The sequence below is a fragment of the Polypterus senegalus genome, chromosome 8 (assembly GCF_016835505.1).
Source record: "Polypterus senegalus isolate Bchr_013 chromosome 8, ASM1683550v1, whole genome shotgun sequence".
Classification (NCBI taxonomy): domain Eukaryota; kingdom Metazoa; phylum Chordata; class Cladistia; order Polypteriformes; family Polypteridae; genus Polypterus; species Polypterus senegalus.
The window spans coordinates 45,739,280-45,765,027 of record NC_053161.1 but is presented as its reverse complement, the minus strand read 5'-3'; the positions used below and the strand labels follow the sequence as shown (position 1 = coordinate 45,765,027).

Sequence of the window (25,748 nt, the reverse complement as noted above, 5' to 3'; positions counted from 1 at the left end):
ATAGAAATTCAATTGGAGTGTGTAGTTTTCATAAGGCATGTCATATCCAAAAGAGTTGTGTCTCTAATCTTATTTTGTGTCTTTTATCTTGGAAATAACCTTTAGCTATTCTCTTATTTAGCAGATACAGGCTGATGCTATCTTTCACTGTACTCTCTAGATATATATGACTTAAAATAATTAACCATTTATTTACTGAACCCTCTTATTCTTATGCAGGGTAGATTAACCTGACAGCATCAGGAGCATTGCAAAAAGCCAAGCTTGGATTGGTTTCCAGCCCATAAAAGGGGTCTCTCTCATACACCAACAGTCAAAAAAGAGCTAATTCAGAGTCATCATTCAAAACTAACATGCAGTACAAGTGTCTGACATGTGTGGTGCACTGCCTACCTAGAGAAATGTAAACGCTAGCAAGGGTAGAACATGAAAAGTCAATAAAGACCGCAAGAGGGACCCTAGAGATGCAAGGCAGCAGTAGTAACCAGTGGGCCTCTTTAATTTACTCTTTACACTGTCATGTGCACAGAAATAGACCAATATAAAACTATTGGCATGTACTCTATGATTATGAAAAGCTAACATTTCCAAAATATAAAATATTCTTAGACCTTTAAATCTGCCAATATAAATTACACTAGGTTCTTTTTTGATATAAAAATATTAATAACTACTGTCAATTCTATAGCAGGTCTTGAAAATGATTCATTCCAGTGGTTTAGTTATTTTTTAATTCATTCATTCAATTTTTTCCCTTCTATCTTTCCTGATAATCTGTTTTGTTCTATACTGAATTTTATAATAAATATCATGGTCTGTATCTGTAATAATAGTTGAAACTTGACAATCCTGAGACCCATCACTGAAAATGTTAAAAATGGAAAACGCACCATTCTGAAGAATTTTACTGACTGTTGTCTTCATATGTGAAAATGTGAAAGGACTTGATCATAACTCTGCAAAGTTGAACTTTTCAATTAGGGTTTGGCAAAATTCCTTACATAAATGCCCTTTTCACACCCATACACATGGGAGAGGTTAAAACAGGGTGGCATCTCCAGCTGAATTTTTTTTCCTCAGGACGTGCTAACTAGCAGATACTTGTTTAGCGTGAGATGAGCACATCATTGCTTAAGTGCAGTGGCAAACTGTGAAAGTTCACCTTCACTTTCGAATGTTTATTTTACCTTCTTTTTCAAAGTACACTTAAATAAGACCTTCCTAATGTCCCTTGTGGCTGTTGAAACCTTAAAGCTTAGGCAAGTTTTACCTCATCCTTGCACTAAGTTCTATGGGTTGCAGTTTTCAGAGAAGGGAATAATACAGATAGCAGCAAAGGTTAACTCTTCAGAACACACAGGGTAACCTAGCCATTTGTATGTGTCAGTTAAGAGTCGAGATAAGCCTGAAAGCTATGAGAAAATTACTGCGAGCCTTCCATGAGTGACATTTCAGATGTCTTTGATGTCAGGTGTGTCAAGCAGTATGTGGCATCTGTCAAGGTTATCTGTCCACTGTGCCCCCTTTTGCTGGCTTTAATCTTAGTCTAAGCTATGACCTTCTGAACTACTGATTTCACTTTATATCTGTTAGAATAGTACTATTCTAGGAATTTTGTCCTGACATTGGTCTTCTAACTTTAACTTACTTGTTTATTTAATTTGTCACATTGTCACTTCAGCATTCATTTGGCTGTATTTGCCACTTTCATAATGTACTCAGGCAGTATGAATACTTCTGTTTTCTTCAACAGCATACAGGTGTAAGAGTATTTTGAGCGCGGTGTATCTAGTCAGTTCCCATTCACATCAAGTGTCTACAAATATTTCACCTATTTGCTATCTACAGTCGTCAGTATGAAGGTATATATTCTAAGACTTGGGTGAAATTTACCTTTATCCAGAATTCATCATATCTCAATAAGAAAAGATTAAAAAGTGATACCTGATATCCACCTTATTTACTTGGAGATTTTTGTTGCTGTTGTTAAGCTTGCTGTGACAGCCAGCCATGCTGTGATGGTGAGGATGGAATTTCGGAAGGATTATATGCTTCTCCTGTGGTTGGCATTGTAGCTGCTCATTTTAATAACGCTCCACCACCTCAACATGCAATCTCTTTCCTTCCTCTGTTTCAGTTTTCTGCTCCTCACTGCTGCTGCTACTGTCAGCACTGCTATAATTCTTTCCTCCACTTTTAATTTTTGCTTAGAATGAAGAGATTCAAGATTTTATTGATGTCTTTAAATTAGTGACACTGAAAAAGGTTTGCATAATTTTAATGTGCATTGGTGTTTAAATGCTTGATAGTGTTTTTATTTATTTGTATTAATTCTTTTCAAGTTTATTTGTCTAAGATAAAATTTTAATTGCTCATCTATAATACCCATTTAGTTAAATTAAATAGTAGTAGGAGCCCATCTCAGGAGCAAGGCCAGATGGAGAAAAGCCGTCCTAGCTAGGATGCCATACCTTAACAGGTTCCACTTGCACTCATTTAGATAGATAGATAGATAGATAGATAGATAGATAGATAGATAGATAGATAGATAGATAGATAGATAGATAGATAGATAGATACTTTATTAATCCCAACAGGAAATTCACATACTCCAGCAGCAGCATACAATTTTAAATTAAAGAGTGATAAAAATGCAGGTAAAACAGTCACTAACTATATAATGTCAACATTAATAATGTTAATTCCCTGGGTGGAACTGAAGAGTCGCATAGTGTGGGGGAGGAGTGACAGCAGTCTGTTATTGAAGCTGCTCCTCTGTCTGGAGATGATACTGTTCAGTGGATGCAGTGGATTTTCCATTATTGACAGGAGCCTGCTCAGCACCCGTTGCTTTGCCACAGATGTCAAACTGTCCAGCTCCGTGCCTACAACAGAGCCTGCCTTCCTCACCAGTTTGTCCAGGCGTGAGGCATCCCTCTTTTTTATGCTGCCTCCTCAGCACACCAACCACGTAGAAGAGGGCGCTCGCCACCACCGTCTGATAGAACATCTGCAGCATCTTATTGCAGATGTTGAAAGACGCCAGCCTTCTAAAGAAGTATAGTTGGCCCTGTCCTCTAATGCACAGAGCATCAGTATTGGCAGTCCAGTCCAATTTTTCATCCAGCTGCACTCCCAGGTATTTATAGGTCTGTACCCTCTGCACACAGTCACCTCTGATAATCACAAGGTCCATGAGGGGCCTGGGCCTCCTAAAATCCACCACCAGCTCCTTGGTTTTGTTGGTGTTCAGTTGTAGGTGGTTTGAGTCGCACCATTTAACAAAGTCCTTGATTAGGTTCTTATACTCCTCCTCCTGTCCACTCCTGATGCAGCACACGATAACATGTCATCAGCGAACTTTTGCACGTGGCAGGACTCCGGGGCCAATTTAAAATGACCAGTTAACCTTTATGTGCACATCTCTGGAATTTAGGAGGAGACCCCTTGCAAACACAGAGAAGGCACAAGATTGACACAAAAAATGAATGGGCTGGAATTCAAACTGAGGACTCATATTTTTTTTGCATTACTTTGATATCTATGAAAGCTAATGAACCACCACAACCTTTTTTTGGGCTACGTTTTTAAGTACCTGGCAATGTAAAACGCTGTTGAAATGCTATTTAAATATAGTCTACTAACACATGAAATGCATTCTATTATTGCTTGTGTTTTTGAATATGACTCATTGTTACACTATTTATTGAACAAAATTGGCCCATTAATTCTTTGATAAAGTAACTAAAAATGTAAATGCTCCAATCAGTTAACTACGTCAATAAATAAGTTACAGTTGTGCTTGAAAGTTTGTGAACCCTTTAGAATGTTCTATTATTTCTGCATAAATATGACCTAAACATCATCAGATTTTCACTCAGGTCCTAAAAGTAGATAAAGAGAAACCAGTTAAATAAATGAGACAAAAATATTATACTTGGTCATTTATTTATTGAGGAAAATGATCGAATATTACATATTTGTGTGTGGCAAAAGTATGTGAACCTCTAGGATTAGCAGTTAGTTTGAAGGTGAAATTAGAGTCAGGTGTTTTCAATCAATGGGATGACAATCAGGTGTGAGTGGGCACCCTGTGTTATTTAAAGAACACGGATCTATCAAAGTCTGCTCTTCACAACACACGTTTGTGGAAGTGTATCATGGCACGAACAAAGGAAATTTCTGAGGACCTTGGAAAAAGAGTTGTTGATGCTCATCAAGCTGGAAAAGGTTACAAAACCATCTCTAAAGAGTTTGGACTCCACCAATCCACAGTCAGACAGATTGTGTACAAATGGAGGAAAGTCAAGACCATTGTTACCCTCTCTAGGAGTATTCGACCAACAAATATCACTCCAAGAGCAAGGCGTAATAGTCAGCGAGGTCACGAAGGACCCCAGGCTAACTTCTAAGCAACTGAAGGCCTCTCTCACATTGGCTAATGTTCATGTTCATGAGTCCACCATCAGGAGAACACCGAACAACAATGGTGTGCAGGGTTGCAAGGTTGCAAAAAAACATTGCTGCTTGTCTGCAGTTTGCTAAAGATCACGTGGACAAACCAGAAGGCTATGGGAAGAATGTTTTGTGGACGGATGAGACCAAAATAGAACTTTTTGGTTTAAATGAAAAGTGTTATGTTTAGAGAAAGGAAAACACTGCATTCCAGCATAAGAACCTTATCCCATCTGTGAAACATGGTGGTGGTAGTATTATGGTTTAGGCCTGTTTTGCTGCATCTGGGCCAGGACGACTTGCCTTCATTGATGGATTAATGAATTCTGAATTATATTCTACCAAAGAATGGTTAAAGAAGAATAAAGTTAATGTTTTGGAATGGCCAAGTCAAAGTCCTGACCTTAATCCAATCGAAATGTTGTGGAAGGACCTGAAGCAAGCAGTTAATGTGAGGAAACCCACCAACATCCCAGAGTTAAAGCTGCTCTGTACGGAGGAATGGGCTAAAATTCCTCCAAGCCGGTGTGCAGGAATGATCAAAAGCTTACCGGAAACGTTTAGGTGGGTCACACCAGATACTGAAAGCAAAGGTTCACATACTTTTGCCACTCACAAATATGTAATATTCAATCATTTTCTTCATTAAATAAATGACCAAGTATAATATTTTTGTCTCATTTGTTTAACTGGTTTCTCAGTATCTACTTTTAGGACTTGAGTGAAAATTTATTTATTTATGCAGAAATATAGAAAATTCTAAAGGGTTCGCAAACTTTCAAGCACAACTGTACATCAGTTAACTAAGTGCTGGAACACACATGAATATTATGACATGAACACATTTTCTAACTTACAGGAGGGGAAATTCACTCTTTGTTAATATACTTTTATTTAAGAGTACTCATCAGGAAAATCCACGGCTCCTGATGTGTCACCTGCCTCAGTAATTAAAAATACAAGGAAAGTGTGACCCTCCGGTGATGCAGGAAATAAGATTTCACAATAATGGTTAAACATGCACCGTATACTATACAGCAAATGTGGACTTTGCACAAGAAGGTGCTATGTCAGAGAAAGGTGAATGCATATGTGCAAGCCAGGTAGAGGCTGTGTAGTGGGCCTAAAATTAGTGCACACTGATTGGAGCTACATATGCTCTTGGGAAGAATACAACATTAAACTGGCAAACCGTTTAAAAGTGTAAGCACGGGCATTAGGACAACACAGTCATGTAGTGTTTAGTTAGACTGCCTTAGAGTTTCAGGAGACTGGGCTAATGTGTAGAATTTGCACATTCTACTCAAGACTAAATAGGTTTTCGCCCGAGTACTGCAGTTTTAGCCCTGATACCCCAAAGACAATAATGTTAATTGGCAAGTCTATGTTCAGCCTGACTGGATGTGTTTAGGAGTGTCTTCTTGAACTTCTTTGAGTTTGTTCCTACCTTGCACTTCATGCTACTGAAACAGACTTTCTCTTTATAATTCTATGATTTGATTAGTCTGGAAAGAACATTTCAGAAATGTTCTAATCCTAGACACCAGATACAGATTAAATGCTTTCTATATAGAAATGGGAAAAACAACTTGTTTATGCATTTGTTCCAATTCTATTTCCCAAAGGTGTTACAAAAAACAAGGAGAAAATCCTCAACAATATGTATACTAGCACCAAGGCCAAGATCATTATGTACAGTAGGTCACAATTCATTGAGCTAATGACTTCTTTTTAGCTCCAATTTTGAATATAAAGGCCTGGAATAATGGTGTCAATGTAAAGAGTGTCACACATGTGCGCATGGGAGGCAGTCAAAGGTTTTGAAAAAGGGTAATTCTGTGCTAGACCAGGGGGTGGCAGAGTGCACTAACCCTTTCTCTTTTTCTTTAAAACCGCCATTTTATCCCATATACAGCAGTTTAGTTTTGAAATTCAATTTCTTTGCTTCCTCCAGCGACCAAACTACAATGTACACGGTGGCTATCCCAAACCTTTTTGTTGCCTTTTTGTCCTTTACTCTGACAAGAAATTATCAGATTTTTTACATTTAAATTAAAATGTGTGTGATTTTACCTGACAAACTGGTGACCGATGTCTTATAAAATTAGGGTCATTGGGTCTATCCCAGTAGCACTCGACACAAGCCAGAAAGCACTACTAACCATTAGTCTATTACAGGGTACACTAACACACACACCCACATTCATTCTGGGACCAATTCTGAGTTGTCAATTAATTTGATCTGTTCATATTTAGGGGTGTGGGAGGAGACCTGGAGCACCTGGATTAAACCCCACACAGACTATAGATGTAGGCCTGATTCAAATCCTTGATCTTTGATTCATGCATCAGCATTCCTAGCTACAATGTAACTCCATGCAACCGTTTCAACATACTTTTTAAAATCACATTGTGTGTTAGGGCAAAATTAGTGATAAATGACAAGTCTGGATGTGAAAACAACATTGTGCTGATTGCAAGAACGGTTTCAAGTTTTCCCAATTTTGTGCCAAGGTGATACCTCCAGTCTCGTTTTCTTATATTTATATTTATTTTGTATTCATAGCATTTCTTTCATCTTCTGCATTTTCTCAAGATGAATTGCAGTTCTCATCTATCTTCTTTTTCTTCTTTACCTTGTAGAACAACTGACAAAAACCTATCCTTGTAATAATGTCCTTATTATGTACCTGTCTGAACAGTTCATTACATGATATATGTACACCCACATAGCTCAGTTTAATCCATTTTAATTTCAATGGATTTTTAACATGAAACACAAACTATTAAAGAATTCTTGCAACATACCAAATTGGGTTTATTCAGATTATCGATCATTCCTGCCCTTTTTACTGGATTAGCACATTTTCTATTAATTATGGTCTTGAAATTAAGCTGCTTTAATTATAAACTGTTTATACCCTAAAATGATCATACATTGTCTACTAGGTAGGAAGAAAGCTTCATATTCAAGCAGTTGTGATTCCTGTTCATTTGGAATGAATTTAACCATTCTGGCTCTTTCAGTTACAACAATCTATAATACTTCCTGCAGGATTACTGAGTTACAATTATTGCCTGATATTCCTCTCACAAGATATTCTGCTATAACATAATTTGAGGTAGTTTACATTTTCAGTTGACATTGTCATGGAAATTGGATAGTTTAAGAGAATGACAGACTTCTTAAGCTTGACACTAAAGGAGAATGTGTAAATGTTTTGGAGTTAATGGTGGATGGAATTCAGTTGCAAATTGTTATGCAGCAAGTTTGCTTACAGAAAGATAATTTTAAATAAATGAGGTGCCATTAAGTGGGTAATGCCTAATATTAATGTGGGGAAAAATCACCTTCTCCAAACCAAAATACAAATTAAACAGTTAAAAATTGTAAACATAAGAGATACAATACTGGAAAAAGTTAAACTTACAGTTTTTAAATGGGCAAAGTTGCATTCTACTGGCATCGGGAATTGAAGACCATCCCTGATAAAAACATAAAAAAATAGTATAAAATACTATTTATAGTACTATGTACTCTTTGCTTTATTTCGTGAAGTTTTTGACAGTATTTTTTCCAGATATGGAATATAACTCACATTTTACTTATATATTGTATTTTTGCTTTAAATCAGAAATTATAACATTAAAGTTAAATTAATTTGAATGAAAATATAAAACTTAATAAATTACTCAAAAAGTTTTCATAAATATAAGACAAAAAATATATAATTTTTATGCAATTCAGGAAAAATGTTGCTGTAGAACAATACATCTAAAAATCTGTGCCCTTTCATACACATTTGCTTTTAGGGTTTTTTTTAGCTCCAGGGAGGAACCTAACTAAACATTTGCAAAGCTTACATTAGATAATGTAAGAACACAGAGAACAGAGTCGTTAAACTGGAACTACAAGGTTTCCTTAGCTCTCCAATGCAATTGTTCAAAGTCATTTTTTAAAAATATTTTTAAGTTGTATTCTTACTACATTTGAGTTAGATCTCATTTTCACTAAAACTATTGCTTAGTAAACTCAGCATCTAGGCCTTTATAAAATTTAAGTGTGTTCTTTTCCAAAAGTACTGTATCATTTAGATTATGTAATGTGCTGAGTAATTTGATTTTAAGTTCCTTGCATATAAAAGACAAATTCTCAAGCATGTATATATGAATCAAGTAGTTTATAAACAAAGCAATTTAACAGTCTGTTTATCATTTCCTTTTGCCTGCCGGTAGTGGGAAAAACTCCAAGATGACCTTTCAATGTATTTCCCTGTTTAAAAAAATGCATCATAACACTTTCCTTTTGAGAAATAATGCTCATGGTGTTACCTAAATACTTTTATTGTAAGTAATACCCTGTACTTTGGTTACAGGAATCAGTTTTAAGTGTCATTTAGTCATGTTACTGGAAAATGATACTTAGGAAATGACTTCCACAGCAAAAAAAATGTTATTTATTTGTATATTAGCAATGCCTTCCTGATAGTTACCTCAATACACAAACAGGGCAATAATCGGGAATATGACAAAGACACATTGTTCACCAGGTCTTCTCTGTCAATCTAAGAAAAGAATAGTAAACAGTGATTAATGACTTAAAAAGGTAAGTATGAAAATGCTTTGTGTTTTTTTTTTTTTTTTTTACCAGGCACACATATTTTTAGTGTCTTGTATTGCAAAGCACATTACTTGTGCAATGTGTCCCCGACTATAACAAAAATGGTCAGGCAGAAGGAAAGTCAATAGCTTCTGCACAATTACAAAGTTATAAGTGAGTTTAATACTGACATAAACAGCAGAACCAGGGGGGCACCCACACCCAGACTACTTTTGGCTGATTATGAGTAATGAGTTATGCAAAATGGAATTCACAGTAAAACGTCATGTTTCATGTCACAAAATCATTTGCAGTAGTGAAATTTGCACTACTGACACATGAAGGAAGGCGTTTACTATAATAAAAACCTTTTCGCCAATATATTCATGTCATCTTTAACCTTGTAGCAGAACAGAGGTAAGGACTACAACTTCCATCAGGCAGAAGGAATGCACTAGGGCTGAAAGGAAGACATTTAAATAAGAGGTGGAGTGTCCAAAAAGCAGAATTTCACCTAAGACTATTGCATTTTTTTCTAAACCACTTTGGTTAGTTTAATTTCATCAGTACACTTTTCTGAGGAATGTAAGTGTCATAAAGGGGTGTATGGTGTCAGTGGAAAAAAAATCTTTCTAGTATTTTTTGCAAATGCAAAATCTCATGCAAAATTAACAGAAGCGTCATTTTCACTGTATGTGAAATTAAACTTAACTGTTTCACTCATCACTGTTGTAAGAAAGGTGCTATATAGTGCCTGACCCAACACAGACTCACACGGGAGGCATCGGTAAAATAAAACAACTGTTTATTTTTCTTCAGCTGGAGGGCACATCTTCCCCATAATCCCTCCAGCCGCAACACAGTCCCTAGCACAGTATACAAATACACACCAAGCACTTTTTTCCTTTTGGCACAACCACTCCTCCTCAGCAAGCATTGTCCTCCTCCCACCCGACTCTGGCCCCTGAGTGGTGGTCATTGGCTCCCGTTTATTGGGTACCCACAAGTGCTCCAGGTGCTTGACTGGGCGACATCCGGCTGCACTTCCGGGTAAGGTGAAACCAGTGCCCAAAATGGGCCAGCAGCTCCTGCTGCACCTGCAGAACCCCACAGAGCTGCACAGAACTCCAGCCCCCATGAAGCCCTGGGGGAGTCCGAGGCACCACTGCAACACAGGGAAGGCTGCCATCAAGCATCCAGGGGGAAATACTGGGCTTGCCACCCTTGTCCCCCTGGCAGATGTGGGGAAAGGGCGTCCCGGCCAGGCATGGGCCCCGGCCATCCATCACACTGTGCTATATTATGTAATGTTACTGTATATTTTAGGGTGGCATGGTGTTAGCTAGTCAAGCGTGTTAATAGCAACTTCATTCTTCTCTGTACAATAAATGTTAAAAAAACAATTACACTAAATATTTTATGAAAGCCAATCCTTGTACTTTTGAAAAAGCCAATACTTTGGACCTTCTACATATTGTTAGTAAGTGTACATATTAAAATGTAAAAAATATTTCTTCACAAATTTGCTATGATATACAGCGTTAATTAAAATTCAATACATTTAGATTTTTTCAGTTTACACTATGTGCTTATTCACATATGTGTGTATGTGTGCACGTTTAAGATTGCACTACAGCAATGAACTTTCTGAATTTGAAGAATTCTAACCTATGTACAATAACACAACAGAAAAAGCATGTTGTATTGTACTTAAATATGTTTAAGTCTGTCCTTAAAATCAATAATACATAATAAAACCAGATAAAAAAGAAAAGGCTCTATTTGAATTAATGTGCTCTCTCTGTTGCCAATGAAACCATAGCCTGAACTGTCCTGTTCATATCCTCTGTACAAATGATACTTCTTTAAATTCAAAATATTCTATGAATTACTTCAAACCAAAAAATTAACCTTTTTATTGTAATGAACATTAGTTTCTTCTGTGACAGCAAAGCAAGCAGGATTAATCAAACGTTACTTACTGCTAATCCATCTCTGCAGAACTCTAAGTTAGTAGCACTATTAAGGAAGTACTGTGCAGAAAATTGAGGTGTCACTTGTATTTTTCTGTATAGGTGTTTTCTATCCTATTTCTTACTAAGCTAACTGTGATTAGAACATTAGAATATTATGTGCTAATGACAACAAATATACAATCAAATTCCAGTTCTGGAATACTTGGCTAATTAATCTACAGTATTATTCTTTGTTTGAGTGTGTGTATTTTAATTGTGTATATTTTTCCATTATTTTTGTAATATTTCCACTGCATCATTTTGTATGTATGCTTTTTCTGTCATTTTTTGCTGAGTGGATCCACACATGCCATGTGATCTGAGACATCATGGAGGCCATGATACAATATGGAAGATGGCTGCTTGCATTAAGCAAAATTTAAATGTACCACTTATAGTGTTAAACAGAATATGAAATACAACCAACAGGATGCAGTTAATCATTCCCATTCACTCATTAGTGCTTTGCAGTTAAAAAAATAATTAACCATACTTCAGAGAGATCATCCAGAAAAAAACTTTGAGAAAGTTTGGCAAGGAGCTACAGATGAAGGCCATCAACAAGAAATGAGGTCTGCACATATTACTACAAATCTTATCATACTCTGGGTGGCTTTAAAACAATGTACACAAGTTAGAATGTTATAACCTGAACCTTGAGTGCTGTAACTGACAATGTGTTAGAGGTCTACTAACGATTATGTTTTTTGTAGGATAATATTTAATAATATAAAGGCTGCTGTTCAAAGTTACTGAAAGTTATTTTTCCTACTAAAGTCAGTCTTTTTTCTTATCCTTAAAGTTTTGTAATTGATGATATCGAATGATGTAAGGGTCAATGTTCGAAAACATTTAAAATTTTTGAGTGCCTATTTGTTGCTGTTGCAGTTATTGTTCTATTATTATTTGGTTCTTCTAGGGTGCAACCTGAAAATGCACAGTAATATTAAATTAAATTTAGACATATTTCAAATTTATGGTCCTAAAATGTTATTTATTAACAAACAAGTTAAATTCTTCTTTTACTATATTACACAAGTATCATATTATACTTATGTTGCTTATATAATATTTGGTCTTTCCCAGAAATCAATGCAACTCTCCAGCAAAGAACAAAATATTGAAAATGTACAGAAAAATATAAAGTTCTATGTCTAATGATTATGTCTCCTATTTGGCTAGTGAAAAGTGAACAGCTGTATTTAAGAAATGCTACAGTTCTTTATAAAATAGCTGGATGTTTTTAGTTAAAATACACATTTCTTAACCATTCCAAAATCAAGTTGAGCAAGGTAAGAATATAACAAAGGAAAGTTTTCTGAAAAATGAGGAAAGGGATTACATCTGGGATGACATTAAATACAGTAGGATATGAGTGGATCAGGATCAACTGAGATACCAAGAGCATCCAATAAACAATAAAAATATGTAATCCTGGTAGTCAAGGCAAAAGTAAATATACCAAGCTTAGGGAGTCTGGCATCGAGTTACATCTCTTACTGATTGGGCTTAATTCTGAATACATTTGAGTTGTTCTTAAAGTAGTGACAAACAGTCTGTGATTTAAATTCTAGCCCATGCCAAACAAATATGAATGAAATATTGGTTCTTCGCACACATTCTGAGCATATAAAGATATGATATTTCTCCCTTTCGTTACACTAGAAAATCTGTTATACATAGTGTTTTGACATTTCTCCTTTAATGTCATGAGTTTGGTATTTTCTTTTATAATTAGTATAACTTTTTAGGTTTTTATTTATCCTCATTATTTGTTACTTCACTACAATGACATTTAGTAGTTATTTTCTTGTATAGTGTTGATATTTTGTGTGCACCCAGCATACAATAGGTGGTCAAGTTTGCAAATGGTTTCTTTATAGTTGCAATAACCAAAAAAATTGTTAGAACTATATAACATATCCCAAAATGCAAAACAGGAAAGTGTAGTCAAAATAACTGTTGCAAAGATCCAAAAACGTAACATTTTCACAGAAGTGTCTATTACCTTTCTAAAGAAAAGAGAATGGAGATTTTTTAGTTAAAAGTATGGAACTTTGGTGCTGCCAACTTATGTAAGTGGAATATGATGATACAGAATGTCACATAAATTTCTTACTACATGAGTGACAATGGGTATAGCAACTATAAACAACATTGCAAAGATATATAAAAATTGGTGGTGACCATAAAACAAATAATGCCATTGACAGAATAACAATGTAATATATTAATACACAAAAATAAATGTGCAAAAATTCCAAAAATGGAACAAATAAAATCATTGATATCCACAGCACATATTCACAGCACTGATTTCATGGGTACTGCCATATTGCTGCTGGTTACAACAGCCATTGCTGGTCACATGGGTGTGGCACTTGCCTTTACTTGAGCATGACATGTGATATCATCTTTCAGCCTTTATAAAAGACTTTGGTGCACACAGCCTGAGATCCAAGCTTAGGATCAAAGGTGATAATAGTAAAGATACAAATGGTAAGGATATTAATCAGTGTTAAGAACTTTTGTGTTGTTACTCTATGAATTTTGCCTTTTATTTAGATTTTGATGTTTGATTTTGTAGCTTTTCTTTTTTTGAGTCTTGACCTCTTCCTGACTAAAGAATACTCTTCTGGTTTGTTTTAAAGAAAGTTCATAATTTCATGGTGCATTACTCTTATTTTAAATTTTAAAAATGTCTTTGTAGTTTTTAAAACATTGACATTTAAGATTATGTGTTTAATACAATCTCTTTATTAGAGGTGAAAGCATCATTGTTGAAAAAGATGATGAAGAAAGTGAATAAAGCATCCATCTGAAGTGTTGTCAGAAATGCTTCAGGTGGCTGATATTCTTGTTGTAAAAGTGTTGACAGGTCTACGTGTTTTGGTATACACGTTTATGCATTTTATTGTTATTTTTAAGTGATTATGTGTTTCAATTTTACAAATTCTAAAATATTCTTATGTTCTATGTATTTTGTGGGTGACTCCATAGGAGGCAGACCCACCCTGATATTACCAATCCTAGGCCCTCAAACTGGCTATAAAAGTGAGAAGGCCTATGAATGGAGTTTTCATTTTTGTAAGTATAGCTGTTTATTACTGGATTTTTTGTTTTTAGATTATTTTTGGCTTTGTTTCTGTTTGCTGAAATGTGTATTGAGACTTGCTTGCTTTGGATTGCCTTCTTTCAGTTTTTTTCTCTCTGCTAAACTGGTACAGTTAATGTGCTCTTTTTTGGTCAATGGAAATTTTTTATATATTTTAAGGATATATTAATAAATAAGAGGAAAAGACTGAAAATCCAATATAAAAACACAATTCAGTCTGGTTCACAGATGATATTTTCCTTTCTTTGATTTGCCTCTTAGTTTCATTGTTTTGTATTTATTACCATACAACAGGGGTCCTCAATCACAGTCCTGGAGGGCCGCAGTGGCTGCAGGTTTTTGTTCTAACCCGGTTGCTTAATCAGAAAGCAATTCTTGCCAATAATTTAATTTCATGGCTTGTTAGTGCTTTAACTCTGCTATGTCATGTAATTCTCATGTCCTAGATTTTCTTCCCTTTTCTAAGGATACCATCCAAATGATTTCAAGGCTAAAATGGAGGGGAAATTCTCAGTCCTTCACTTTTTTCTCTTCACTTTCCATCCAAGTATTTAATTAAACCCAATAGTACATGATAAATACACATAGAGGTGTAAATGGTAACAAGCTAAATGGAAAATGCTGGTCTCTTTTGTCATGTGCACGTAATTGCTAATTAGGAGTAGCTGAAAACCAACAATACAGCTGTTTAAGACTAAAATAAGCAATAAGAGTTCAAAATCTTAACGAGCGAGACAACTAAAGTGAAGCAGACGTGTTACTTGAGGAATAAGTGCTTCTTATTAAGCAACTGGGTTGGAGCAAAAACCTGCAGCCACTGTGGCCCTCCAGGACCATACAATGTTCAGAGTTCTAATGTCAGTATCTCCTGGATGTAACTGAAAGAAGAAACCTGCTCAGGTGTTGATCAACATCTTATTGAAATATCTAGATCATAAAGACCTACATTAGACCAAAATGGAAAACTCCTGTTCAAGGAGAAGTTTCAACAGTCATGTTGCAAACATACTTATGCTTAAATCTTGTTACCTATAAAGTTATTGTAGATTGTTCATGGAAAATTAAGCATGAATGTCTTTACTATTGGTGATTTCTGCCAAAAAGGCTGTTCAGCAAGATACATTTAACTAAAAGATAATCATTAAAACAATCTGCAAACAATTTAAGGATATACTAGAAACAGACTTTTATAATTAGATCTTCATTGATAGATGTCAAACCTATACTCTTTCTTACATTGAGTAAGATAGTGTAATTTAGCTCAAAATACATTTCTCATATATCATTTTTGTTGTGATGTAGACTTTCCAAAAATTACTGGCAAGAGATGTTTTAAAGTCAGCTTCTGTTGGATCCTCAGTTAAACCTTACTTGATTACAGTTTACACCTACCTATCAGACAGCATTATTATTACCATGTATCCTCACCATTTAATAGCTCAATCCAGGATAAAAACAAATAAGGAAACACTGCTTAAAATGAAGGTTTATCATGAAAACCAGGATTATGCTGCTTATCACCTTATTTTTCTCAACCGGGTCAATGTTGACCCACCTAGTATACCTCAATGAGAAAATAGTGTTCTCTACCATTTGAAGTTATTTACAAATTAATCTAGTTATGAAAAGCTTAGTATATGATAGTCCTTCATAAATGCCTGCTAGCTCTTTTTTTTGTGACTAATTGTCTTTTACTATACTTGCTCACAATCTTAATGTCTTAATAGAAAAGGTGGAAATGAATTTGACCACCAGAGAACACTAATAAACATTCAGATTTATCCTGAAGTTTCTATTTATATATAAAAAATATATAAATACCTTGACATAAGACCCAGTACTTTCACATGAATACCACTTGTGACATAATCTTAAATGATAGTCGTAATCTTCAAGAAATTCAGATACTTGAACTGACAACAATTTTCTCTTTTCATCAACAGCATAATTTAGTTTTCCAGCTGATAAAAGACAAATTATTAATAATTTATTAAAACATATTAATATAAGTGAAAAAATCTACATGAATGTGATATATACTTACAATATATTATGTTTTAAGGCTATCATTTTGGAGGCAAGTTGTCTTTGTAGCCAAAATGTACACTTGGGTATGGATCCTACTATAGATCTGTAATGTGCTGCAATAATAAAGGCTGTAATGCGAGGTAAAATAGCAGTAGGGAATTCCTAACCACAGGCTTTTTAATCATGTGTAAACAAAGTGGCATTTTTTCTAATAAAAGCCAATTTTAAGTGATTCAATGTGAGTCCTAGTCTTTCATAGGCATGGCTAGGACTTATTACATGACCCCATGATAGTTTTTTTTTTTAGGTAAAGACATTCCATATATTCAGTTGGATGTCTTGTAGGATTTTACAGGATATACCAATGAGATGCCAATCCACATAAGTTACTGTATATATCTTTATAGCAAAGATGCTGGGGGAATCTGAAAACTCATAGGGTCCTGGATAGAATTTGAACTCACGACTTTTGAGCTATGAGCCAGTAGCACTAAGTAACATCTTTTCTACCAACATTAAATCAAATGTTTTTCACACATTGACTTACCAATACATATTGGGACATTTCTCCTTATGTCAGCATTCTGACAATCTAAAATAAATAAGAAAATATTACAGAGCATTCCTTTATTTCTTTTTTCTATAAAATACAACTTATCCTTATTGTGTAAGATTAATGACGGCAATTAAAATGTTAAATAAGTTAACACTGAGAACTATGATATTTCTGTCTTAATATCGTAGACATATTTTAAAGTGTTTGAATTACAAGAACATGCAAAAAAAACTTCTTAAACAACTTAAATATTAATTTGCCCACTGAGAGATTTTGAAAAGCAACATCCTTTTATGCCGTAATAAAAAAATCACAGGTAGCACTCTTCGGTAACACTTCATTTTCAAACTTGTATTTTTTATTATATAGATACAGGAAGCCACTGCCAAAACCAGCAGGACTGGCTGCAAACCGGGAACCAGCCATGGAAATGTCACCATGTTATTATATTCCACTCCCTCTCACAATAGGCCAAATTAGGTACACCAGTTAGTCCAATATGCACTACTATGGGCCATGCAGACAGAGAGTGAAGTAAAAAGTAAAAATGCATTTCGTAAGATTAATCGTTTTAATAAAGCCTTACCTTGGACTGCATACTCCTGAAAAAGTGCAGTGCCACAAAAATCTGGAAGAGTTCTAATTGTAACAAGAAGCCGTTGAGCAACTCCAACTTCAAAGCAGTTGAACTGCACATATACCTAAGAAAAACAGGTGAATACTGATAAATGTAGACATTATCAGCTATTAAATTACATTACACAACTGTAAGCTAGTGTGAATTCAATAAGAAAAGAGTAGTCCTAATTGAATTATATATCTTTACACTTTAACAAGTTAGAAAATGTACTAATAGTGTAGGTTTGTTATTTATTTTGAAAGCTGCAAAATTTTAATTGCTATTCATTTACCTCATCAAAGACACAGATGTGAACACTAACATTGATTTTATTTTTTTAACAATGAGTCATATATGAGATAGTGATACCTATATGTTGTGGTGGGCGGCTGGGGGCTGTGCCTAGCCAGGATGGCGAGAAGGACTATATCTCTCTTGGACAACGAGAGGGCAGCTACCCTGGTTTGTGTTGGGGCCACGGGAATTGAGCATGGAAGCGAGGGGTGCCCAGAAGACTGTGAAGCCCTGGACGTCAGCACTTCCGCCACACCCGGAGGTGCTGGTGGAAGTATTACCAGGGACAACTGGAGTGCTTCCGGGTGCTCATGTGCACTTCCACCACACCAGAAAGTGCCATAGGAAGCTCATCAGGGGCACCTGGAGCATGTCCAGGTGGAGATAAAAGGGGCCGCCTCCCGCCAGTCATTAGCTGGAGTCGGGTTCGAGAGGACGAAGCTCGGAGGAGAGGAATGGAGGCGATGAAGAAAGGACTTGGGAGAAGCCGGATTTGAGAGTGTGTAGTGCATGGGCACTGGCTCGTGTGCAGTACTGATTATTTGTAAATAGTACTATAATAAACGTGTTGTGGGTTTGAATATTGGTGTCTGCCTGTCTGTGTCGAGGCTGATCTTCTACAATGTACTTAAATGTATTAGAGATTTTAATGCTATGCAATTTAAAGTTAATTGTAGTTAAGTCTTTTTAAACATATGAAATACATTTTTTTAAAGAAGTAATCAATGGACAGTTAAAGCTAAAACTGTTGGTAACTCCTTTTATTATTCATCTCTACATAAATTACTTTTTGCTTTCTTTGCTTGTACAGATCATTTGATTTACTTATTACGACATTAAGCATTAGGAGAAGTGAGTTGAAGTGGCATTGGTACACACAAACTGCCGATATAACAGCGTATTACCTACTACACATGTGATTCTACTATAGTTTTAATAGCTCGTTATGGGGATTTGTTTTGCTGTCAGGAGTGGCTATTGTGTAAAAGAGGTATTTGGGAAATTTTCAGATTTCAACCATTTGGACATTTGTACAACACACTAAGTTTTCAGGTCAAATTTGCTTGAAAAATAACACTATAAAAAATGTGGTTGTCATTTAACTGTTAATTGAGCTGCCACTCATTTAACTTTCACTGTTTCACTCATTTAATTTTGACACCATCAAGAAGGGAGATGCTGGCACATGCATGTTTCTGATACTCCTCCCTTTTAAACAGCACTGTTCGTTAAAATTCAAGTTTTGCATTTCTTTTTTTTATTGTATGTATAGTTTATAGATGCATCTGACTCAAACTGTACTGATTTGGATTATTTTTATATACTTTATGGACTTTTGCAGTCTCAGAGACATTTGAATCTGTGGTTCACGGGATGAGGTTTTATGAACATTTCTTTGCATCATGCCAATCTAGAAGCAGGGGATGGTCTATCTCATTGATTGTAATGGATATACTGGATTGCTTTTGATTCCTTCTTTATGTACCTAATGACTGAGAAATTATCTGATTTTACACCCACCTGGCTTGCAGCTCTGGGGCAATCATGGCTGTAATATCTAGCATATGTATGTGGCTGTATATTGTAAGCTCTGAATTTTGGGATCTTCATGTGCATTTTATAATATCTCCTACTATGCTTCCTCTGCTGCCTACTATCACCACTTATCTACTCCACCCCACCCCACCTCACCCATCTCACCTTCTTCACTCTGCTTCTTCTCTGCTATTATCAGATAAGTATCGCTCTGTACTATGTTAAAATATTCTTGTGATGAACTCCTTCATATTAAACAATTTGTCCAGAACAAATGGTCAGACTGGAATGTTGCAAAAGACACTGGCCAGGCAGTGAATGAAAAATCCAATGGCAGCATTTATTCAGGAATATGCTGTCCTATTCATGGCTTTGGAAATAGTAGTGTCAGTGTGCCAAATTTGAAAAATAAACTCTAATCATGGATCTGTGCACAATGAACCCTCGTCAGTTAATATTGCATTGTTTAACTCAAGATCTCTTAATGGCAAAGCGCTGATGCTATAAGAATTCATTACAGACTCCAACCTTAACATGCTATGCCTAACAGAAACCTGGCAAAAACCAAACGATTTTATATCTCTCACAGAGGAAACATCATTCAGATATGTTTACTTCACAGAGCCTCACAGCTCAAGACTGCCCATTTTCTTTCGGATGTCTGGATCTTAAGCTAGTAAAGAAATCAGGTCCTGTCTTACTCATTGTTCTCTATCGTCACTCTTTTTAATCTGATCGACTGAGTGATTAACCCACTTAAGTTCCCTTTCGCAGACAGTCATTCTTCCTGGCGATTTCAACATCAATATTGACATTACTACATGTAAGCTGAGAAATTAATTCCTATCCTTACTGGACTGCTTTGACTTGATACAACATGTTGATTTTCCTACTCAATCTGGTGGTCATACATTGGACTCGATCTGTACATCTAGCTTATCTGTCAGCAACACTTATAGCATTGATTTGAGGCTCTCTGATCATAAAGCAGTACTTTTTACTTCTCTTTCTCTTACCTGTAAATGTCAAACCTTAAAAATATCTGTCCCTTTATGCTTGCTAATTCTATTTCTGATCTTTTCTGTCTTCACATACAGTATTCCATCAATGCTAGATAGTCTTATTGAGCACTATAACTCAGCCCTTCTTTCCACACCATATAAAACAGCTCCTTTAAAGAATAAGGAGGTTTCCTTTAAGCACTCTAGCTGGCCGATGCCTTGAGAGAATGTCACGTAAGATTGGCCACACCGTGCTCATCCAGGCTTTCTCTGACCATCAACAGGTTTTATGGGATGCACTCACTGCAGCCAAGAACACCCATTATGGCAGAATAATAGAAAGTGGCTATGATAACCCAAGGGTTTTGTTCTCTGTAGTTAATAAACTACATCAACCTGCATCTGGCCCAATTACCTCCTATACTGAACTCTGTGAAAAATTCCTCCAGTTTTTCCGCAATAAAATAAAAAATCTAAATAATTCATCTAACATAAATCTGTCATCCATTTATATATTTCCCTGTCTTCCGCTCTGAGGCTAGGGATTTGCAGTGGAAGGTTGCCGGTTCAAATCTCGTAAATGCCAAAAGTGACTGTACTTCGTTGGGCCCTTAAGCAAGGCCCTTAACCTGCAATTGCTCCAACCTGGGTATGACATTAATCTTCATCCAGCCCTGAATGTAGGCCCTCCAACCTGCAGGGAAAAACCTGGGGGTCGGTGGCAGAATTGGCACTACACCCACCATAAAAAACCTCACACTGGTTCTACTCCTTCTGAACTAGTGTGGTGCTGAGCTGTCACCAATTGAATGGCTGCACTCGAATCGTAATCTGCATCCTGAGTTGGTTTGTCATGTGGTGGGTGCAGCAATGCGCTGTATCAGCGCATGCTCCTAACCTCTCTCCATTCCATCCAAATTTGAATTTGTTAATGACCTGCTTTGTAAGAATAGGACGACTTCTTGTGTACTGGACTCCATCCCCACCACACTTCTTAAAGCCTGCCTTCATGCCATAATTCCAACAGTTACAACACTAATAAGTACATCTCTTGACAGAAGCTTTGTGCCAGGCGCTTTTAAAATTGCAGCAGGCTCTGGACAAACCAGCATATTCATTCTGTTTGATCTCAGTGCAGCATTTGACACAGTCAGACATGACATTCTACTGTCCAGAATGGTAAACATGCTGGGTATCTCTGGCACTGCCCTCCAGTGGTTTAAGTCCTATCTGACTGACAGGCAGATCCAGCTCACTGCCAGTCACACAAGGGGTTCCTCAGGGCTGTGTCCTTGGCCCTCTGTTCGTCTGTATCTGTATGCTTCCCCATAGCTGTATCATTTGTAGTTATGGATTGGTTTATAATTTCTATGCAAATGGTGCTTAACTCTATTTTAATGTTAAAAGTGAAACTTCATCTGGGCTTTCTTATCTCACAACTTGCATCAGTGAAACTAAAACCTGGATCGAGCAGAACTCTTTAAAATTAAATTGCAGCAAAACTGAACCTCTGCAAATTGGCACTAAAGTGCAACTTAAGAAAATGAGCTCCTTTTCAGTCACTCTTGATGGTGATATCATCAGACCATCTTCTGATGCAAGGAATCTTGGTGTAATTTTTGATTCCCCTCTTTCTTATTTCACCCACATAAACCACATTAAGAAACTTTCTTACTTTCACCTCTGCAACATATCCCATGTTCAATCATTCCTGTCCTTGCTAATGCTGAGAAACTTATTCATGTTTAAAAGACATACCACATCAATTATTGTAACTCCCTAATGGCAGGTGCTGCTTCTAATCTTATATCACAGCTCCAGTTGATTCAGAACTCTGCTGCAAGAGTCCTAACACAAACTAGCAACAGCAAGCACATCACACACATCTCGCTTCACCTACACTGGCTCCCTATGTCTTATAGAATTGAATATAAAATTCTGTTAGTTACCTACAAAGCCTTAAATATCCCTGCACTACATTAGTGACCTTCTCTGTCACTATGTTCCTGTTCGCTGTCCAAGGTCCTCTGATTCTGGCAATCTTGTTGTGCCCCAAACTAACCTGCACTCTGTAGGTATCAGAGCCTTCAGCTCCATAGCAACCAGACATTGGAATGACTTCCCGAAATTAATTAGATCAGCTGACTTTGTTCATTCTTTTAAAAAACAGCTTAAAACTCATTTGTTCTGGAAGGCTTTTAACTTAACCTGACATTCTGCCTCCTCTTTCAGTCTGCCTCTCTGTCCAGATGCTCAGTATAATTTGTGTGTATGTGTTATATCACAGATTATGTCATTTGCTAGGCTTTATTTTTTTTAAGTTATTATTTTACTCTGGTTTACTTTTTATTGTATTTAATGCTTTGTGTATCCTGTATCTATCCGTTTTAGTGTTCGATTCAGGAAACATTTGTATCCACTGTTACATATACCTGCTGTTTCTTTATGAGACTTAGTGAAACACCTTTAACAAGGGAAAGGTGTTATAAAAATAAATTGTATTATTGTTATTACTATTATTAAAAACAGTCAAGATCATAGACCAGTGTAGGGTTTATCTCAGTAAAATTAATGCAGCCAAGAAATATAATTTCATCATCATTAGTATTAAATTGAACTGTTTCATTATATCAAATGAAACCAACTTAAGCTAAATAGCTTGGTGATATAGCTTTTAACTTATACCCACATACCACAGTTTGTGTACCTGTATGAGATTAACATCACATACTGTATATATATTAAAAAAATGCCAGCAATTATTTTAATCATTTTGACAGAAACCCATGTTTATTAAACATAACTCTTGTCATCAAGTGGAGAAGGAAACGTTTTCACCAGTACAAAATAACTTCAAATTAATACGCTTCTATAACCACAATTTAGAGCACACTGAAAAATATTTTTCTAACCGTCATTAAATTTTAGCTCTTCACCGTGAATAAATATGGGAGCTATAAGGAAGAATGTTCCACTTTGCTGCAAATGTCGGGTTCCCCTATGCAAATATACTAACTTTATGCAAATTCAGAATTCAGTACCATTCTGAGTTCAAGGAAATGCTGCAGTTATTCACAAAATAATCTTGCACATTGAAACAATTATCTGATACTGATAGGTAAAACGTTTAAATTTGCATATATTTATCTATTTAATATCATTATTTTAATTTAATGACAGCTTTTTTACTGAAAAAATGTACAGTTAATTTAATGCATTATGATTGGATGTTTTCACAGTCAAGTCTGCCGAATTTCAACAAAATCTATCTATTGGAAAGCAAATTGGTTTATGCAATCAAACAGACAGACGCGATGACCATGGCAGGTACTTTTGCATTTTGTGCAAAAAATGTTATTAAAAAGTGATACTTTAAAAATAGCTTACGAAATCCTACCTGTTTTCATAAGAAGATATATGCCACTTCAAAATCAGTTTAAAATTAAACGCTAGGATTCGTGAACAAGCTATTACGATAACAAGTATATATTTTTCCTCCATGGTTAGTAAACTTTTTTCAGGTCAGGCTATTTGAAAAGTATAAAACACCTGAAAGGCAGGAAGCCCCTAGGATGGAACAGCGACCAAGTGCAACATACCATGCCACTTTAGTTTCTATTCAGCTATTTACATATTTTTGATGTTGGGAAAAAATATAATGGAAATAAAAAAAATGGGGAGTTAATGGAAACACATATACTGTAAAGGAACCCTACCTGGATTCGAGATTCAAGAATTAAAAGCTTTTAAACTCTCCTTTTTTAAGTCAGTGGGTAACTGATGTTTTATACTATTTGAAATTGGAAAAAATCTTATTCTCAGTTAAAGGATCTGTGCAGAACTTTTTCAAAATCTGGCAGGATCTAATCAATAATATTTTAGAATAAGCTCTTAAAGCACTGAGGAAGTAGATTCTCTTCCCATTACTTTTTCTTCTCCATTTTTCTTTATCCGCCTACAAAACTCATCAATTTATTTATTTTTACTAGCTTTAAGTTTACTCCATTGGCCATGCTCTCTTTCTCAGGGGTGGGGGGTGATTTGTTTTCAATCCTATTTTGTGCAAAAAAGTAATCTATTTGTATGGAATGATTGCAATAAAATCAATAAAACTGAAAAAAAAAAGAATTAAAAGCTTTTGCTTCAATACCCATTTACGCAAAAAGTGTTCAAGGTATTTTACTTCAGTAAAAATATATAAAATACTAAGGTATAAAAACAATAAATGTCATAAAGTACTTTACTTCATTAAAAGTATGTTGTCAGACATGTGAGTGGATTTTGCTGCAATACGGCCACTAACACAATTTCTTTTCCCTTTAGAGTGGAGTAGGACAGCCCTGAAGACTTCTGACATCATTTCCAACTTTGGTGTCCCTGAACTGCACCATTCTGCTTCCTCTGCTATTTAAATGTCTGTCTAACAGGAAGTAAGTTTTCATTTGGGACTTTCCTTCAGAAGGGGATAGATCTCTCTCACAACAACTATTCTGAGGCTACTGCAGTTGTATTCTTTTTTTCATTATTGCTCAGCCTAAGTTTTTCCTTCCTACAGCCAGGACATTAAACAGGGAATCCTTTGAAGTCCTGACTCTTCTTTTGTTTCTTTTTTATATATTTATTATAAGAAATAGTAAGGTGTTAAAAACAATAAATGTCAGATATGAAAAAAAATTATTACACAATACAACTCTAGCATAAATCTGTACAAATAAATTAACATAGCTAAAAGATTACTCAAATAAAAAGGCCTTGAGTCTTAACTTGTGCCTTCAGTGGTCTGATACCGATCGATCCTAGGCCATAAAGTGTTGTATCTATAATGTGGATTGAACAAGCATTGGGCATCAGTGGAACAGAAAGCATTATTTGTAAAATAATTTATCAAAAATGATAAATATCAAGAGGATTTTCAGTTAAACTTAGGGATAGAATTTGGAAATGAATACACTATTGATCTTTACTGTAACCTTGTCAAAATGTGTTAGTTCTCAACTATCTGCAATTTAGTTAAGGATCCATGTGGAAGACCATTATATATGGTTTTACAATAATCCAAGCAAAAAAAAAAAAAAACATTAATATGTTTTAGTAGCAGAGAAATTTAGATAGGGACGCATTTGCAAAAGTGTATGTTGAATAGATAGATAGTATTTTATTTGACCACAGGAAGAATTTTGACTTTTTCCAGAATCACAATAAATAAAAAATACTTTGTTATATTATGACAAACAACAAGCCCCTCTCAGATATACAGTACATCAGAATGACTAAAAAGAAAGAAATCTTCTCCTTGGCTGACACAGTCAACAGTGTGGCATTATGCAGCTGTATTGCTGTTGGTATAAAGGAGCGACAGTACCGTTTCTTAACACAGTTCTGCTGAATAATTTGTTGGCTGAAACTGTTCAGTGTTAGTGTATCAGAGAGAGAATGTGCAGCATTGTTTATAATGGTAATCAGTTTTGTTTTAATTTTCTCCTTTGCTACTATCTACAGGGGTTCCAGAGTGTGTCTCATAATTACATC

The 25,748-nt window shown here is 35.6% G+C and overlaps 1 protein-coding gene across 1 annotated transcript in view; it reads right to left on the bottom strand.

The window, feature by feature from the left end:
* Positions 1-25,748, bottom strand: part of LOC120533935 (putative interleukin-17 receptor E-like) — a 99,199-nt gene that overhangs the window by 23,777 nt on the left and 49,674 nt on the right. The window contains exons 5-9 of the mRNA XM_039761065.1: positions 17,356-17,470; positions 16,761-16,805; positions 16,007-16,146; positions 8,949-9,020; positions 7,887-7,941 (exon numbers count right to left, since the gene is read on the bottom strand). Coding sequence (XP_039616999.1) covers positions 7,887-7,941; positions 8,949-9,020; positions 16,007-16,146; positions 16,761-16,805; positions 17,356-17,470 — 427 coding nt within the window. The remainder of the gene's footprint in view (positions 1-7,886; positions 7,942-8,948; positions 9,021-16,006; positions 16,147-16,760; positions 16,806-17,355; positions 17,471-25,748) is intronic.